General features: G+C 44.0%; 1 protein-coding gene across 1 annotated transcript in view; it reads left to right on the top strand.

The window, feature by feature from the left end:
* The window catches only part of MTF1 (metal regulatory transcription factor 1), a 54,234-nt gene extending 34,029 nt beyond the window's left edge, over positions 1-20,205 (top strand). Inside the window, exons 8-11 of the mRNA XM_012439134.3 lie at positions 6,132-6,234; positions 7,297-7,892; positions 12,130-12,193; positions 14,025-20,205. Of these exons, the coding sequence (XP_012294557.1) occupies positions 6,132-6,234; positions 7,297-7,892; positions 12,130-12,193; positions 14,025-14,458 (1,197 nt within the window). The 3' untranslated portion in view covers positions 14,459-20,205. The remainder of the gene's footprint in view (positions 1-6,131; positions 6,235-7,296; positions 7,893-12,129; positions 12,194-14,024) is intronic.
* The last annotated feature ends 7 nt before the right edge of the window (positions 20,206-20,212 follow it).

Raw genomic sequence — 20,212 nt, 5'->3', positions numbered from 1 at the left:
TGGGAGGCTGAGGCAGGTGGATCACCTGAGGTCGGGAGTTTGAGACCAGCCTGACCAACATGGAGAAACCCTGTCTCTACTAAAAATACAAAATTAGCTAGGCATGGTGGCACATGCCTGTAATCCCAGCTACTTGGGAGGCTGCAGCAGGAGAATCGCTTGAACCTGGGAGGCAGAGGTTGCAGGTTGCAGTAAGCCGAGATCATGCCATTGCACTCCAGCCTGGGCAACAAGAGCAAAACTCCGTCTCAAAATAAATAAATAAATAAATAAATAAGCCTTTTCTATCACAATTTATATAATTGAGAGAGAAGCACTATCCCTTGGGGTTTAATTATAGCTTATGTTCCTGCTACCCAGTGTTTATCTCAGATATGGAAATTGATTTTAGCCTTTCAAACTAAGGCCAAAATTCCTTGAAGCAATAGGATTAATTTTTCTTTCCTTGAAAAAAATTAGGGACATGTGCAGTGGCTCATGTCTGTAATCCTAGCACTTTGGGAAGCTGAGGCGGGTGGACTGCTTGAGCCCAGGAGTTTGAGACCAGTCTGGGCAACACAGTGAGATCTCATCTCTACTAAAAATAAAATATTAGCTGGGTGTGGTGGTGCATATCTGTGGTCTCAGCTGTTTGGGAGGCTGAGGCAAGAGGATTGCTTGAGCCCTGGAGTGAGCCATGATCACACCACTGCATTCCAGCCTGGGCAACAGAACAAGACCCTGTCTCAAAAGAAAAAAAAGAGAATCAGGACTTGTTAACATCAAATAGTAAATTTATATGAGATAATGATGTTATGGGTTTCTGAGCAGCCACATGTGAATATATGTCCTAGAAATGAACTTTGGTTTGCTCAGATCTTTTGTTAAAGGAGGGTTGAAGGTGCTAGGGAATGGCCTTCTCTCTCCTTTTTGGCTGCACAACTCCAGGATCCATCCTGGTCCCAGACAGCTACCTGTATTCTCCTCTTCTTGCTGGAAAGCTCAGCCTGTTCTTGTCTTCTCTGCTTGTGAAAGTTGTTCCTACCCACTCAGCTCCCAGTGTTTTTGCCCTGAAGCTTGGCAGGGGCTTCAGCATTTTCCTTTTAAAAAAATCTTGACAAGCTTTTTATTTAGGTACAATATACACCCAGAAAAGTACATGTATTATAAATGTACAGCTTGATGAATCATCACAATTCATCACACTTAGGTAACCAGCACCCCAATCAAAAAGAACATTCCCAGCTGGGCATGGTGGCTTACGCCTGTAATCCCAGCAATCTGGGAGGCTGAGGTGGGCGGATCAGCTGAGGTCAGGAGTTCAAGATCAGCCTGGCCGACATGACAAAACCCCGTCTCTACTAAAAATACAAAAATTAGCGGGGGCTACTCAGGAGGCTGAGGCAGGAGAATCACTTGAACCTGGGAGACAGAGGTTGCAGTGAGCTGAGATCGTGCCATTGCTCTCCAGCCTGGGCGACAAGAGCGAAACTCCATCTCAAAACAAAACAAACAAAAGAACATTCTCAGCACCCCAGAGCTCCCCCTTCACAACTGCATACTCCCAAAAGCTATGATTTCTCCCAGCAGACAGCCACTATTCTTACTTCTAACAACTAAGATTAGTTTTTCCTGTTTTTGCTTTTATGATTGGAATCATATACTTGTTTATGTCTGGCTTTTTTCTCATAACATTATGTTTAAGAAATTAAGCCATATTGTTACATATAGTTATAGATCATTCATTCTTGCTGTTGAACAGTATTATACTTAGGGAATATGCCACAATACCCTAAATGAATATACTAATACTTGTTCTTTCTCCTGTTGGAAATTTGGATAGTTTCTAGTTTGGAGCCATTATGAATAGTGCTGCTGTGAACATTTTTGTACATATGTTTTGGAAGCATACAAGCCCACTCCTTTTCTTTTTCCTAATATTGAGGTATTAGGTTGGTCAAAAGTAATTGCCATTGAAAGTAATGGCAAAGACCACAATTACTTTTGTACCAACCTAATATCATTGATAAATATAGCTCATTCCTTTTTAATTGGGTTACTACCTATAATGATTTATAAACAGATAGAACAAAAATAATAATTAAGAGGAGGTAGTTAATGCCCAATAGTAGTTGTTAGTCAGTTATTTTTCAAACTGGATTGCACCTTTTTATTGAGTTTTAAAATAGTGGTTTATAATCAGCATTTCAAAGACATCAATAGAATAGAAAAAAAAATCGGCTGGAGCTGGGCACGGTGGATCATGCCTGTAATCCCAGCACTTTGGAAGGCTGAGGCAGGCAGATCATGAGGTCAGGAGCTTGAGACCAGCCTGACCAACATGGTGAAACCCCATCTCTACGAAAAATACAAACATTAGCCGGGTATGGTGGCTCGTGCCTATAATCCCAGCTACTTGGAAGGCTGAGGCAGGAGAATCACTTGAACCTGGGAGGCGGAGGTTGCAGTGAGCTGAGATTGCACCACTGCACTCCAGCCTGGGGGACAGAGTGAGACTCCATCTCAAAAAAAAAAAAAAAAAAAAAAGGCTGGGTACAGTGGCTCATGCCTATAATCCCAGCATTTTGCGAGGCCAAGGCAGGCGGATCACAGATCAGGAGTTCGATACCAGCCTGGCCAATATGATGAAACCCCATCTCTACTAAAAATACAAAAATTAGCTGGGCATGGTGGCGTATGCCTGTAATCTCAGCTGCTCAGGAGGCTGAGGCAGGAGAATTGCTTGAACCCAGGAAGCGGAGGTTGTAGTGAGCCAAGATCACACCACTGCACTCCAGCCTGGGGGACAGAGTGAGACTCCCTCTCGAAAAAAAAAAAGAGAAAAAATCAGAGGACATTGCACATAGTAAGGATAAAATCTATTTTACAGACTCGTTTCAGTTATACATATGGATATGAATATAATAGGAAGAATGTATGTATATACAGTATAAAATGTATTTCTTTGTGTGTTTTTTTTTTTTTTTTTTTTTTTTTTTTGGAGATGGAGTCTTGCTCTGTCCCCCAGGCTGGAGTGCAGTGGCACAATCTAGGCTCGCTGCAACCTCTGCCTCCCAGGTTCAAGTGATTCTCCTGCATCAGCCTCCTGAGTAGCTAGGGTTACAGGCATACGTCACCACACTCAGCTAATTTTCGTATTTGGGTAGAGACAGGGTTTCACCATGTTGGCCAGGCTGGTCTTGAACTCCTGACGTCAAGTGATCTGCCTGCCTTGGCCTCCTGAAGTGCTGGGATTACAGGTGTGAACCACTGTGCCTGGCCTCACATCTAACTTCAGCTTCTATCATACTGGCAATCAAGATCGCTGAACTAAAAAAAAAAAAATTGAATTTCCCCTTCTTCAGCTGATAGACTCAGCATAAAATTATCAGCTGGTGGTGGTGGCTCATACTTGTAATCCTAGTGCTTTGGGAGGACCACTTGAGATCAGGAGTTCAAGACCAGGTTGGGCAATATAGCAGGACCTATCTCTACTAAAAATAATTTTTAAAAAGCAGTCAGGCATGTTGGCATGGGCCTGTAGTCCCAGCTACTTGGGAGGCTGAGGGGAGAATCTTGAGCCCAGGAGTTCAAGGTTGCATTGACTTAACTGCGCCACTTCACTCCAGCCTGGGTAACAGAGTTAGACCCTGTCTCAGAAAAAAGGCAAAAAAAAAAAAAAAAAGAAGAATTGTTCCCTTTTGGCTCCAGTGGGCAGTTTAATCTTTGAGCACTTCTAGATTGGTGGACAGCCTCACTCATCGCCACACTTCTGCCCAGTCCCAAAGTGATCCTTCTGAGTTCTCCCTCCTGAAGCAGAGTTGTTACAAAATGACCTTAAACCGTAAATTGGCACTAGGGCAAGATCTGCCCTAAAAATAGGTTTTAGTTTGGTGTATACAGGTGTGTTTAAATTATTTTCAATTACATGTGACCCTTGAACAACACGGGCTAGGAGTGCTGGCCCCCCCATCCATACCTCCCCTGCACAAGCAAATCCTAGTATAACTTGACTCCCCAAAACTGAGCTAGCAATAGCCTTAGCCTACTGTGACTGGAAGCCTTACTGATAACATAAAACAGTTTAGATTAACAGATATTTTGAATGATATATATATCATATATTGCATTCTTAAAGTAAGCTAGAAAAAAGAAAATGTTAAGAAAACCACAAGGAAGAGAAAATAAAGTTACCATTTATTAAGTGGAAGTAGATCATTGTAAAGGTATTCATCCTCATCGTCTTCACATTGAGCAGGCCAAGGAAAAGGAAGAGAGGGGTTGGTCTTGCTGTCTCAGGGGTGGCAGAAGTGGAAAAAAAAATCCAAGTATAAGTCCACTTGTGCAGTTCAAATGCATGTTGTTCAAGGGTCAGCTGCACTCTATTTTATATACAAGTTGATAGATTTCATGTAAAAATTAAGATTTCTGGGTCTGATTGGGTGGCTCACACCTATAATCCTAGCACTTTGGGAGGCTGGGGTGAGAGGATCCTTTGAGCCCAGGAGTTCAAGACCAGCCTGGACAACATAGTGAGACTCCATCTCTCCAGAAAAATTAAAATATTATCCAGATGTGGTGGCCCATACCTGTGGTCCCAGCTACTTGGAGGCTGAGGTGAGAAGATTGCTTGAGCCTGGGAGTTTGAGGCTGCAGGGAGCTATGATCATACCACTGCACTCCAGCGTGGGCAGTACAGTAAAGAAAACCTGTCTCAAAAACAAGAAAATCAAAATTTTGCCACTTACTTGAGTTCTGGTAATCCCTGTCCTGCACAGTCCCATGGCAGCATTCGACTGAAGCCCTATAGGTGACTGGCATGCATTCTCTCCAGTATGTCACAACTCGACTCCCTTGCTTCACATATTTTTGTTCCGTGTCTGGTCTGTGTAGGCAGTTGCCCTTACACTCTTGGCCTGTGGACTGTGGGGATGGAGGTGGATTGGAGGTTGACCATGGCTAGAAAAACTGTAGTGTTTCGCCTTTCCTGAACTAAAGTGAAGAATGCTCATTTTAATTAGCGCTGGTGGGCAGGCAGGCCCTCAGGGCATTGTGTTGCGTTTTCCCCCCTCACATTTTACCTTTTTGTTTTTAATGCCTCTGACCTTTTATTAAGTATAAAGCTATCAGTATTGTTTATCATTGTTTTCTTGTTTGATTTATTACCATGCATACGTATTAGCATATTGTAGATATTATGAAAGATATTCACAATGTTATTATTACATGAGGAAAGGAAGTTGCAGGGTAATGAATATTATATAATCTTATTTTTTACTGTAAGATTTGGTCTTACAGAAATCAGCAACGTTTTTTTGGTAATGAGCCAGACAGTAAATATTTTCAGCATTGTTGATCACGTCACAACTACTAAACTCTGCCATTGTAGCAAAAGTAGCACAGATAATATGTAAATGGATGTGTGGCCTGTTTTCAAATAAAACTTTATTTACAAAAACAGGCAGTCAACTGGCAAGTCAGTGTGCTAATTCCTCTTTTAAAGTATGTGAGGGGCTGGGCATGGTGGCTCATGCCTGTAATCCTAACATTTTAGAAGGCTGAAGTTGAGTGGATTGCTTGAGCCCAGGAGTTCAAGACCAGCCTGAGCAACATAGTGACATTCTGTCTCTATAAATAAATAAATAAATAAATAAATAAAAATAAAGTATTTGAGGACTCAAATCTTCAGTGTCTGAGGCTTAAGGAAATATGTGTTATTTTAAATAGCAGAAGGTAGAAACAAGATGCATATCAAAAGATTTTCATTCTAGTTCTGCTTTGAATGTGTTCTCTGATAGTGAAGAATTGTCTCAAGATGGCCAATCTGGCTGGATGCGGGGGCTTACGCCTGTAATCCCAGCACTTTGGGAGGCTGAGGCAGGCAGATCACGGGGTCAGGAGTTCAAGACTAGCCTGGCCAACATGGTGAAACCCTGTCTCTACTAAAAGTACATTAGCTGGGGGTGGTGGTGGGTGCCTGTAATCCCAGCTACTTGGGAGGCTGAGGCAGGAGAATTCGCTTGAACCTGGGATGCGGATGGTGTGAGCCAAGATTGCACCATTGTACTCCAGCCTGGGCAACAAGAGTGAAACTCTGTCTCCAAAAAGAAAAAAGGAATGGCCAATCTCACATCTTCGTCTCTCTCCATCAGACACAGGGCCAGGACTTCAGCACAATTTCACCAGCAATCATCTTTGAATCAGTGTTCCAGAATTCAGATGATACAGCAATTCAGGAAGATCCTCAACAGACAGGTTTGTCACACAGACTCTTTCTACTCACATCTCAGCACTTGTTGACACAGTCAGTCACAGGCACAATGAGATATTCTAATTAGCTTAAATGGAGTGAGCTTTCTATGAAAGGTCAGAAAAGTTTGGGTCTTTCAGTTTAATTCCATCTTTTCCCTTAATTCCCTCAGTCCTGAAGAAGAGAGTCTCCTTTCCCAGAATCTTTTGTTGGCTGTAAAAAACAAAATGGGAGGAGCTGTGAGTTCTTTCTTCTGCTTTTTTTTTTTGAAACAGTGTCTCACTTTGTCACCCAGGTGGGAGTGCAGTGGTGTGATCTCGGCTCACTGCAACCTCCACCTCCATGCTTAAGTGATCCTCCCACCTCAGCCTCCCAAGTAGCTGGGACCATAGACATGTGCCACCACACCCAGTTAATTTTTTTTTTTTTTTTGTATTTTTGATAGAGATGGAGTTTTGCCATGTTGCCCAGGCTGCTCTCAATCTCCTGAGCTTAGGTGATCCACCTGCCTCGGCCTCCCAAAGTTCTAAAACTACAGGCGTGAGCCACCATGCCCAGCCTTGTGAGATCTTTCTTCTGATGTGATACGCTGTCTATGAGTGGACAGTACCCACAAACTATGCTTCAGATGCATACATCATACTGTGTTTGATGGAACTTTGTCTGTAAAATTTCCCAATAGTCAGAAAATATATTCACTAGTCATGCCAAAAAAAGGATGTCTAGTCTCTTTTCCAGAAAAGCCTTAAGACACTTTTTTAAATGGTTAGATCTATACTAGGTCTTCACATCTAGAAAGTGAGGTTGTCTATGAAGTAAAAAACAAAAAAAAAAAAAATAGAGAAAAAAAAAAAAGAAAGTGAGGTTGATGCTGAAACATGATTCTTTGACCAGAGGTGTCACTAAATGAAAATGACAGAAAGCCAGCCTGCTAACTATGAAGAAATCGGCTCAATGAACTTCAGCTGTCTTTTGTTTAGCCCATAATGACTGTTTTTGTGGCTCATGTAAGGCTTGGGATATATATATATATATATATATTTCTATTTCTTTCTTTTTCTTGCCAGCTTCCTTGATTGAAACTTTTAATGGTGATGCAGAGTCAGTCAGTGATGTTCCGCCATCCACAGGAAATTCAGCGTCTTTATCTCTTCCACTTGTACTGCAGCCTGGCCTCTCCGAGCCACCCCAGCCTCTACTACCTGCCTCAGCTCCGTCTGCTCCTCCATCTGCTCCCTCCCTAGGACCTGGCTCCCAGCAAGCTGCATTTGGCAACCCTCCTGCTCTCTTACAACCTCCAGAAGTGCCTGTTCCCCACAGCACACAGTTTGCTGCTAATCATCAAGAGTTTCTTCCGCACCCCCAGGCACCACAGCCCGTCGTACCAGGACTTTCTGTTGTTGCTGGGGCTTCTGCATCAGCAGCGGCAGTGGCATCAGCTGTGGCAGCACCAGCCCCACCACAAAGTACTACTGAGTCCCTGCCAGCCATGGTCCAGACTCTGCCCCTGGGTGCCAACTCTGTCCTAACTAATAATCCCACAATAACCATCACCCCTACTCCCAGCACAGCTATCCTGCAGTCCAGCCTAGTCATGGGAGAACAGAACTTACAGTGGATATTAAATGGTGCCACCAGTTCGCCACAAAACCAAGAACAAATTGTAAGTATTATATATAAATATCCCTAGTGGGGTGAAGCATATTTACATAGGTGACATGTTCAGAAGCTTTTACTTTAAAAAGGAAGATTCCTATCATATCCACCGTGAAACATGTAATTCTTTTAGTCATCTTCCATATAATCAAGTGGTATAAAAGTAGGAAATGCTGTCATCAGTACCTACAATAAGGAGCCAGAGAAACAGTCTTTAAGTTTATCTAGCAGGAGGCACTCGAACAAATATTCCTACTGATATTGCAATCTAATCACATCATCTAGTATAAAAAAGCAGTCAACAAACTCCAGAGACCCCAGAATATTCCAGAAAAAGGTTGTCTTCAAGGCAAAGTCAGGCTGATGTGAGGTACTGATGTGACCCAGTCAGATGGCACTGGACAGCAGTGGCCAAGTCAGAGAAGTAATCTGGGCTCCCACAGCCCACCATAGAATCATTTTCTGAGGAAGTACTTGCTTGGTCTTGATGACTAGGGAAATGACTTGGTCATTCAGTTAATTCTTCATGGTGACGAATTGTCTCAGGAAGGTCTATCTCACAACTTAGAATGCCTAATATTTGCCAGACACCACACTGAATATCTGGAGGATATAGAAAAGAGAAAAAACATGATTTCTTTTTTATAAAAATGTATATTCTAGTTAAAGGGGCTAAAAATGCCAAAAAGAAAGTTAACATTACCAGTAGGCAAAGTACAAATACTAATAACGGTAATTTTAAAAATATCAACAGCTGTTATTTATTGAGTCCTTACTATGCATAAGGACTTACTGTGCTACATATTTTTTAAAAATTGAGGATCTGCAATGCGTCAGTTATTATGTGTGTACATTATTTTTAGATTACTTTTTTAGGGGATTTTGTTGAACAGATGGTACAGAGAGTACCCATAAACCCTTTCCCCATCCCCAGTTTCCCCTATTATTATTATATATATTCTGAGGCAGAATCTGGCTCTGTCACCCAGGCTGGAGTGCAGTGGTGCGATCTCAGCTCACTACAACCTCTGCCTCTTGAGTTTAAACCATCCTCCCACCTCAGCCTCCTAGCTGGGACTACAGGCACTCACCACAATGCCTGGCTAATTTTTTGTACTTTATTTTATAGAGGCATGGTTTCGCCATGTTGCCCATGCTGGTCTTGAACTCCTGGACACAAGCAATCTGCCTGCCTCAGTCTCCCAGAGTACTGGGACTATAGGCGTGAGCCACCATGCCCAGCCCTCCCCTATTATTATTGTTTTTTCTATCATCTTATTTTTTTTCCCCATTACTAACATCTTGTAACAATGTGGTACATTGGTTACAACTGATAAACCAGTATTGACACATTATTATTATCTAAAGTCCATAGTTTACATTAGGGTCCATTCTTTGTGCTGTACAGTTCTACTGGCTTTGACAAATGCATAATGTCATGTATCTACCATACAATATCCAGAATAGTTTTACTTCCCTAAAAATTCCTTGTGTTTCACTTATTCATCCCTTCTACCTCTTCCCCTAGCAGCCACTGATATTTCTGCTATCGCTGTATAGCTGTAGCTCTGTATGTCCCACAAAGCACATTTTAACATATTACAACAATCCTAGGAGTTGGGTCTAATTTTCCCAATGGAGAGCAGAGGTCCAGAGAGGTTAAGTGACTGGCTGGAGTTCACACAGCTCACAAGTGGCAAAGCTGGGCTTGAAGCATAAGCAGATTGATCCCAGAGTTGGTGGCTCTTGGCCACTCCATTGAGGGGTTCAGACACTAATGATTTGTTGGGTGGCCATACAGGTCAGGTGAACCTTGACATATGGGTAGAAATTAGATGGAGAAAAATATGTACTAGGTTGGAGAATCTAGAGGTGGATGTATGCTACTATCAGACAAACTGGAAAGGCGAGCTCAATAGGGAGCTCAATAGGGAGAACACTCAAATTCCAGAACTAGGGTGCCAACCCCCTCTAGAGAGAGCCTATTTCCATTTCTAGGTAGCTGGAGTCATTGGAAAGGGCTTTCCAGTATTGGGACCCAGCCTGCCTCCATGTGATTTTTATTGTTTTCTCTGGCCCTGTCCTGGGGTGGTGAATGAAACAAGTCATCCCTCTTCTTTTCAAGTATTTAAATATGGGTCTCACTTCTCCTTTTTTTTTTTTTTTTTTTTTAAACTCAGAGTCTCGCTGTCTTGCCCCAGCTGGAGTGCAGTAGTGCGTTCTCAGCTCACTGCAACCTCCACCTCCTGGGTTCAAGCTATTCTTCTCCCTCAGCCTCCCGAGTAGCTGGGACTTCAGGCATGCACCACCTTGCCTGGCTAATTTTTGTATTTTTAGTAAAGATGGGATTTCACCATGTTGGCCAGGCCAGTCTCGAACTCCTCACCTCAGGTGATCTGCCCCTACTCTTGGCTCCCAAAGTGCTGGAATTACAGGCGTGAGCCACCGCGCCCAGCCTCCATTATTATTTTATAGTGTCATTTGCTATAACTTAGCCAGAAGCTTTCACTTTGCTCCCAGACTCATCTTAGAAGCACTTTTTAATTTCCTTTTTAAAGAGATAAAAGACTGTCTCAAGATAAGACTTCAAAAAAGTAGAAACCTTTTGGCCAATGTAATAGGAAGTATACTAGAGTGATCTTCTGGGCATGGGTTTATAGTCCTACTTAGTAATGATATACATAATGAATGTTTACTGAATGTTCACCATGTGCCAAGTGTCCTATGGGCATCATCTCATTTCATCTTTACCAGGGGCCTTTGAAAAGGTTTTTGGTTATTGTCTTGGTCCATTTTCTGTTTATAACAGAATACCCTAAACCGGGTAATTTATAAAGAAAAGACATTTATTACAGTTATGGAGGCTGAGAAGTCCAAAGTTAAGGGGCCACATCTGGAGGGCCGCCCTGCTGTTGTGGACCCTCTGCAGAGTCCTGAGGTAGCACAGGGCATCACATGGCGAGGAGTTGAACATCCTAGCTCAGGCCTCTCTTTTAATTTTTTTGAGACGGAATCTCGCTCTGTCACCCAGGCTAGAGTGCAGTGGCGCAATCTCAGCTCACTGCAACCTCCGCCTCCTGGATTCGAGTGATTCTCCTGTCTCAGCCTCCCGAGTAGCTGTGACTACAGTTGCATGCCGCCCTACCTGGCTAATTTTTGTATTTTTAGTAGAGACAGGGTTTCACCATGTTGGCCAGGATGGTTTTGATCTCCTGACCTTATGATCCACCTGGCTCTGCCTCCCAAAGTACTGGGATTAAAGGCATGAGCCACAGTACCCAGCCTTATTTTTTATTTTTATTTTTAAGAGAAAGAGTCTCACTATGTTGCCGAGGCTGGGCTGGCCTCGAAACTCCTGAGCTCAAGTGATCCTCCCTCAGTCTTCCAAATAGCTGGATGATAAACATATACCACCACAGTCCACTTCTCTCTTCTCTTACTCTTCTTATAAAGCCACCACTCCCACTTCCATGATACCCCATTAATCCATGAAGAATTAATTCATTCATGACCCAGTCACCTCTTACAACACCCAGCCTCTCAATACCGCCACACTGGGCATTAACTTTCAACATGAGTTTTGGAGGGGACAGATACTCCATCCATAGCAGTTATCCCTGTTTTTATAGGTGGGGAAACAAGACTCTAAGAAGTTAAATCACATGCTTGACATAATCAGGTAGTAAGTAGCAGAGCTTGGACTTGAATCCAAGTGTGGTCGAATCCAGGGCCCACCCTTGAACTATGCTGTGGACCTTATAGCACAAGATCTTTACAGGGCTGTCTGCCTGTGAGAGGAAGCCTTAGCCTGTCATTGGCATGCAGCTTAATCCCTGAGGGGAAGAAAAGAACTTTCCAGCTTTCTTAGAAGTATTGGAGGGGGCACCAGGGAAGGTGGAGAGCCTGAAAGAAAGCTTGCCCTTGGTTCCCTCTAAGAAGACAATCTGCTTGAGAAAAGCAACCTTGGAGGAGGAGGAGCCTTTGGATACAGAACCCACTGGATTAGGCAGCCCGGAGCCAGCCAACTAGTAGGGTACAAAGCTAGCTACATTGTCAGCACTGAATGTCAAAGAGTGCGGTGACCTCATATCAGAGCACAAACAAAACATCACTCAGTACAAAAATCCCCGAACACTGAAGGTTTTCTATCGTCTTGGATGACCATTACAATTGGGAGGCTTCAGGTCCCTGGGGATCTGCCATATTACAGTGGCTATAAATGGGATTTCTTTTTCTTTTTTCAGCAGCAAGCATCTAAAGTTGAGAAGGTGTTTTTTACCACTGCAGTACCAGTAGCCAGTAGACCAGGTATGTAATTCCATGTTAGTCTTCAGAGAAGGCAACTCTGGGCACCTTGAGGCACAGCTAATTATTGCTTTGTCCCAGTTTCTAAAACTTTATAAATCTTTAAACAGCCTAAGTTAAATTCTTCACATTGTATTGTTTGTTAGAGTATTTCATATTCTCACAACTATTAGAAGTTAGTTTACTTCTGGCCAAGATACCATGTTAAACTTTCTTTAACTAGTAACAGTTCTTTCTTGTTCAGATACAACTTTTAAATGTAGCCAGAAAAAAAATTTTGAATCACAGTTAATGCTAAAGAGGGCAGTTGTTAATTCACTGGACTCTTTTCTAATTACAGTAATGAAGAAATAGCATCTGGGTCAGAGACACACAGAGCTGAAAGTTCCTTTTATTCAAATTCTTTCTTTTATAGATTAAGAAACTGGGACTCAGAAAAATTAAATGACTTCCCCAAGGTTATAAGTGAATTTGTGGTGGAACCAAACAAAGCACTAATTCTCACACCTCCCAGTTCCCACCCTGTTCTTCTGCCCATTGGCTTTTGTTTTGTTTTATTTTTGAGACGAAGTCTCACTGTCACCCAGGCTGCGGTATAGTGGCACAATCACAGCTCACTGCAGCCTGGACCTCCTGGGCTCAGGCACTCCTCCTGCTTCGGCTTTCCAAGTAGCTGGGACTACTGTACACACCACCATGCCCGGCTAATTTTTCTTTTTTTTTTTTTTGTTTTGAGATGGAATCTCATTTTGTTGCCCAGGCTGAAGTGCAGTGGCGCAATCCTGGCTCACTGCAACCTCTGCCTCCCAGGCTCAAGTGATTCTCATGCCTCAGCCTCTCAAGTAGCTGGGATTACAGGCGCCCACCACCATGCCCAGCTAATTTTTGTATTTTTAGTAGAGATGAGGTTTCACCACGTTGGCCAGGCTGTTCTCAAACTCCTGACCTCAAGTGATTCGACCACCTTGGCCTCCCAAAGTGCTGGGATTACCGGTGTGAGCCACTGCACCTGGCCTAATTTTTCTTTATTATTTGTAGAAACAGAGTCTCACTGTATTGTCCAGGCTGGTCTCAAACACCTGGGCTCAAGAGATCCTGCCTTCTCAGACTCCCAAAATACTGGGATTACATACAGGCATGAGCCACTGTACCCAGCCCTGCCCATTGATATTTAGCTCTGTCAAGACACGCAAAGCCTGGCCAAATATGGAGCACAACACATGAGAGAAAGAGAGATGAGTAAGGTGTCCTAAAGGAGCTCAGAGTCTCCTGGGCAGGCAGAATCAAGCAGGTCCTGTACCGTATGGAGAGAGGTGTGGAAGGAAGACAGCAGCACTGCGCATGTGTGCTGGGAAGCTCAGTATGGGCTTCACCCAAGCTAGTCTTCTGCATAGGCCTACGGAGAGCGGGGGAGTGAGCTAGGTCCTGAAAGATGAGTGTCAGTTCTCCAGAAGAGTGGTGTCCAGGGATTTTAAGCATAAGGAGGAGCCCACACGCCCAGGGGTATAAAGAACATGTCAGGAAAAGGTAGGTATCTGCACAGAGGGTGCAGTGGAGAATGACTGGAAATGAAGCTGGAAATACAGGGTGCATCTAGATTGCGTGTGCATCTCCTTTCTGAGGAAAGGAGACTTTTTCTTGGGCTGGGGAGTGTCCCTCTTTTACCTGAGAGGGTATGTGGTCCAATTTAAAGCAGAACAAAGCCCAAAGCGTGGCGACTGTCCTTCCCATGGTTCCTATGGCACTTCGCTCTCACCTAGTCCATGTATCCCTTTCCCTCGTGCTCCTGCCCCTGCAGCGACTTGAAGAGCAGTCTCTCTTGCCTCTCTCGCAGGGAGCTCTGTCCAGCAGATTGGCCTCAGTGTTCCTGTGATCATCATCAAACAAGAAGAGGCATGTCAGTGTCAGTGTGCATGCCGGGACTCTGCAAAGGAGCGGGCGTCCAGCAGGAGGAAGGGCTGCTCCTCCCCACCACCCCCTCCAGAGCCAAGCCCCCAGGCTCCTGATGGGCCCAGCCTGCAGCTCCCAGCACAGACTTTCTCTTCAGCCCCTGTTCCCCAGTCATCATCCTCTACCATGCCCTCCTCCTGTGAGCAAAGCCGACAAGCAGAGGCTCCTTCAGACCCTCAGACAGAAACGTTAAGTGCCATGGATGTGTCACAGTTTCTATCCCTTCAGAACATGGACACCCCGTCCTATCTGATTCCCATTGAAGCACTACTGCAGGATGAGGAGGAGATGGGCCTCACCGGCAGCTTCTCCAAGTGAAGGGCCGTGTGTGCTCACCTCCAGGAAAAAGGGTGAGCAGGAGGCATGAGGTACAATGCCTGCCATCATGGGTCAGAAATTTGAAGGATGAAGAAATTTACTGTTTGAAATCCTCACCTTTCAGACGTATTTTCTTTATTCATATCCCAGGAACTAATCTTTGGAAAAAAACAAAAAACAACAAAAAAAGCTAAGTTATAAGTGAACTGTTTGGCTGCACTGTATGTCACTTTTGCTTGTCACGTGAACTTGGAAACTAAGGTTACTCGTATGCATAAAAATTCTAAATGAAAGGGTGTGGTTCCCATCAATCTGATGCTGCCCATCGCTTGCACTGGGGTCTTTGTGGATTGGGCAGGAGAGTTCAGTGTGTTGGGTGTTGTTCCTTCCTGTGTGTCTTTTGAATCTGAGGCTGACATTTGCTTGGAAGGCCAGACCCTTGCTCCATCAGAGAGGGCAGTGGCAAAGGCCAGTGAGGCAGCTGTGAGTTGGACAGGGTTCAGGTGAGATGGTATTGTCATTTGTGCTTAGTGTTGGTGGAGCTCAGGGTGGATAACACGGGTTGTTCTGCAGCCCGCTTCAGCACAAATGGGCAGCTTCAGGCCCTGCTCGCAGGCTGTGGGGTTGATCTGGTTCTGCAGAGGCCCTAGGCAGCTTGTTGAGTGCTGTCTGCTGATGACGTGTATGCAGAGCAGGCTCTAGCAACATTATCGCTGTCTTTGCCTTCCTGGTTCTTTTTCTCAGCTGGTTGCCAGGGCTTGCAGATCACAGTGAATTTTCCTTGGGGAATATCCCTGTTTCTTCCTAGAGTGAACATGTGGTTTATGGCCAGTTGCTGTTTGGTGGTCTGCCTTCTTTTTAATGGTATTTTCTTCCTCAGAGCAGAAGGGCTGCATTTTGCTTATCAGGAGAAGGTGCAGATTTAAGGGAATTCATGTGAAGTGGCATGTAATTGGCAGGCCAGGTGTCCTGTTTCCAGGTTCTAGCCAGGCTTTGGGTTGCCCCCTCCATCTCTGCCCCTCCCTGTCTGGATTTTGCATACAGCCTCATACAGTGCAAACAAGGATGTGACTTGCTCAGCTTAGTCATGTGATTTATTAAAAAAAAAAAAAAAGAAAAAACACAAAACGATGATCTTCTACTCAGGGTATAGCAAAACAAAAAAATTCCCTTTCCACCAAAAAGCCTGAAATGTTGCAATAAGTTATCTCATTTGGAATGTTTCATTAAGTTGTGTTATAGGAAAAAATTGTGTGTGTGTGTGTATAGAATTATATCCATCTGTCTGCCTTTGGCTCCAAGTCATTGCCTCTTAAAATAAAAGATAAGATACAATCCACACTAGCATGAAAAGTTTTTCTCAACAGGCTATATTAACATAGTCATGAGTGCTCACCAAACTCACCAAGCTCAGAAGCCAGGCATGGCCTGAGGTGCAGAATAGGCCTCTGCCTCCCAAGAGCCCTTTCCCTGCCCTGAGCAAGGAGCAGTGTTCCACAAACAAGGCTGCTCTTCTGAGCCAACACTGTCAGGCGGGAAGCAGCCATAATTTTGCCTTGCATTTTCATTCCCTAATGTAAAGGGATCTGCATTGGTCACTCTCCTATTCTCTGAGCCATTGCTCAGGGCCAGCCAAGACATGATTGAGAGCAGATAATTTACCTTGGAGCCAGAGGCCCTCCCTTGCCTTTAGCCAGGATGTTCAGGGACAGACAGAGGGCAGTGGTGGTGAATGTCGTTACTGCCGTGAGGAAAAATGGTCTTAACTACAAGAAGCCAATTTCTCATTCTGGGACCCTAGCCAGGGGAATTAATTTTTTTTTTTTTTTTTTGAGCCGGAGTTTCATTCTTGTTGCCCAGGTTGGAATACAATGCCGAGATCTCAGCTCACTGCAACCTCCGCCTCCCAGGTTCAAGGATTCTCCTGCCTCAGCCTCCCAAGTAGCTGGGGCTACAGGCATGCACCACCACACCTGGCTAATTTTGTACTTTTAGTAGAGATGGGGTTTCTCCATGTTGGTCAGGCTGGTCTTGAACTCCCAACCTTAGGTGATCTGCCCACCTTGGCCTCCCAAAGTGCTGGGATTACAGGTGTGAGCCACTGTGCCCAGCCTAGGGAATTTACTTCTTTTTGACCTTCTGCACTCCCTTCCCCAAAAGGCTTGTGGCTTCTGGTGACCATTGACCTCAGCAGAAGTTGGTAAGGCAGGAGGAATCTCCTGTTTACACAGTGGGTTAGTCCTCCTGGAAAACCACCTGCTGAGTGTGAGGTGTCCTTGGCTGTCTCTGAGCCTCGCATCCATAGGAAGCTTTGAGATAGGGCCCTTGCTGTTTACAACTTCTGAGAGAGGAGTGATGGGACCCCAAACTAAGCTTGTATCAGAGGGCAGTAATGACCCTCCCATATGCCCATCCTATGGCCACCTGGGATTTGGGTTCCCTGGGAGCGGAGGTGGGAAATAGGAGCCCAGGGAAGGCCATTTGAAGCACCCATGGTTTAATTATCGACTTCCTGGTTAGCTGGGAATGTGCTCATATTGGGGCCCTACCCAGGTCAGTGGCCTTTTCACTCTCAAAGATCAGGGGTGACGAAGCAGCATCTTTTTTTTTTTTTTTTTTTAAGATGGGGTTTCACCATGATGGCCAGGCTGGTCTTGAACTCCTGACCTCAGGTGATCCACCCACCTTGGCCTCCCAAAGTGCTAGGATTACAGGCATGAGCCACCGCGCCCGGCCGAAGCATCATCTTAAACAGTGTTTAGGCTGACAGATTTTTCCAGTTGAAGAAGCTGAAGTGTCTGCCTTTTGAGGGTGACTTTAGATTACAAGAGAGACTATCAGATCTACTCAGCTTTGAAAAATCAGGAATGTGCTTAAAATGCCAGTGAGTGGTTGTGAAGATCAGGTTTATTTCCCAGGGTAGGTAGTCTTCCTTTCCCTCCTTTTCCAGTTCTCTTTTCCTATCGGCCCTTTCCTAAGCCTGGTCTCTAGTGCCAAGGACCTTGGAGAAGAGAGGGCCCATAGCTAAGCTGGAGCCAGAAAGAACCTTCATGGTGAGTGTGGTTTCCCAAACCTGGGAAATGAACCTTGGGTGAGGTATGGGAGGGTTTGTAAAATTCCAGAGGGTAAAATCAAGCTTTTTTTCACTCCCATAGTAAACTTAACCATTTTCACCCTGTACATTTATCTTCCAGCTCCTACAAGCATCTCCAATTAGACAACCACTTCGAAGGGTGCTTAGCACCAGGGATTGGGGTTCATAGATTTAGGAGGTGGTAAGGAAACTGGCTGGCACCACCGAACTGCCTTAGTGAACTTGGCCCTTCCCAGGCAGGGAGGTTGGGCATTGAGGGACAGTGGCCCAGTCTTTCCTGGCAGGGTCTGGCCAATCTCATGTGGGCACCACTAGTTTGGTGACAGAAGTGGTGTCATTTATTGAATTCCACCTCTGTTTAGAAGGAGATTATGGTACAAAGCCCAGAAGGGGCCTTAAGATGTGAAGATCTCTCTGAGTAAAAGGCAAGGGGCTTCTCTTCTTCACCTCTGGGATAGTTGGTAGATTGGAGAGTTTTATTTTCAGGGTCAAGGCTGTGGACTGATGGGGATATTGGAGGGTGGGTGGGTTTTCCTGAGAGACTTTGTATAATGCTGAATGTGTCCAGAGGGACAAGTTTGCAGAACCTCATATTGGTATATTAAAGAAATAATAAAATAAAAAAGCACTTTAGGTTATTTTATCTTTAACTCGATTGCTGCAATTTCTTTTGTGTGTGTGTGCGTGTGTATATATATGTATAAATATATATATACACACACACACACTTTCCACAAAGTTTTATTTTTTGCTCAGAATAAAAAGTTAAATTGAGGTGTGAAAAGAAAAGCACTTACCTTGGTGCAATATGTGTAGCTTGATGGTCGTTGTCCCATGTGGCCCTGGCCTGGCCGCGTTTTTCCGCTCAGTCAGTCCTGAGCTATGAGGCTGTCCATAGGGAAACACTAGTATGCATTCTCAGCAACCGCTCAATCTATGCAAGCCTTCCCTGTGTGCCCCAGGGCGCCCCCTTAGGCTCTCTGAAGAACTGCTGTGGGTCCTGTTTCCTGCTGACTGTTGAGGCCCTTTTTCATCACTTCTTGGTCTCTTGCCCTCTTTTCCCTCTTCACCATTATGAAATGATGCCTGAAAGGAAGGAACAGGTTGTTCCTAGGTAGAAACCTGGCACCTTCTAGACTTTTATGTTTGTGATCACATCCATTGTCCTTAAAGACTTCTCCAGAGTCACTGAAACCATTGATTTGTACAACTGCAACAATATTTCTCAAGAGTTTACAATTGTCTTACACCACCAATCAGAAATATGTTTGGGGAGGCATGGGTGTCGGGGGCAACAAGAGCCAGTTCCACACTGCTCCCCATACTACCTGTGTTGGTTCCTTAAGCAAAAAGGCCTCCAACCTTCATTAAATCCCATAAACAAACATTAACTCCCATGAATCAACTTTCTTCCTTTTCTCCACCTCCCCCATTTTATCTTCAATTCTCAGGCTATAGAATAGACAAGTTTTAAAATATACTTCAGCCAAAGCAGAAAGATTTTCATAGATCCACTATGCAAATGGTTCTGCTGTGACATAGATCAGAAATTGTCTGTTCCTTCATATTTGGGAATGGAGGCAACAAAACTGAAGCATATTTCTGATTGGTTAGCCATTTTAGCCTGTTTCCTCTTGGGTATTTTTTAGGGAGAGAGGGAAAGGGTCCTGTATTTCTTCTGATACCCTTAGGGGAAGCCGACGACCACTGTCTGGGCGTTTCTCACTGTTACTCCTGTTCAAGAGAGGGCTTCTCAGTCTGCACTGAAAAATGCAAATTAAACTGGATCTTTATGTCAATGTGTACATAGTACAAGCTTTTTTACTGGAAGTGAGGTTTAAAACCACACACTGCCCTTTTGGTGGTGTGCCTCTTGGGCCAAAAATCGGGTAATAATGTAGTGTCACTTTCTCAGCTCAATGCAGTTTCTACTTTTTCTTATGGGAAAATTTTTCATAAAACCTTTTTGCACCAAAACCCAGGGGTGTTTTTTGCAATATCCTTGTTATCCTCGTAGTGTGCCAAGTCAGAGGCTTCTCTTGCCCTTTTCCTGCTGTGTTCTCAGGCCTCCCAAGGGCTGTTTGATTCAACAGTCTACATCCTTCATTGTGTTTTGGAGAATGTGGAGGTGGCGGTCAGAGTTCAAGGTGTCTGTTCTTTTTTCCATAGAACTCTTCCTAGTCCCTGTTTGGGGAAGGTGGCTGGAAACAGATTTTTGTTGAATCTCTGGCTCAGATCTTCTAGCCAGGAAAGGCAAGAGCCCCCAAGAGCCCTCTTTTTTTTGACATACACTAATCATTGGCCGGGGTCTTGGTGACAATTTTTAAAATCCCAAATAGTTTTATTTGGATTATGTAAAAGTCAAATTTATTTAAGTGTGAAACATGGGAACAACGGACTTCCACTGAGCGATATGAAAACGTTACAGGTTCAGTACTTCCAAAGGAAGAAACCTCCAAACCCAAAAAAGAATAAATATGAATTTGTATTTTTGAAGAATGTGAAATAATGGTGTTTGCTTAATTGCTCATTTTGTATAAACTTAATATTGTACTTTAAAATATCTGCTAAGAAGTGAAAATTTAACTTTTTGGAATTGAAAAAGCAATATTAAATACTAATGAAATCCTAATTAAATGCTTATTTAAATCTGGTAGTAT

Source organism: Aotus nancymaae, unplaced genomic scaffold (genome assembly GCF_030222135.1).
Source record: "Aotus nancymaae isolate 86718 unplaced genomic scaffold, 86718_ANA_hifiasm-v0.15.2.pri h1tg000007l, whole genome shotgun sequence".
Taxonomy (NCBI): Eukaryota; Metazoa; Chordata; class Mammalia; order Primates; family Aotidae; genus Aotus; species Aotus nancymaae.
This window is presented reverse-complemented; position numbering and strand designations above follow the sequence as displayed.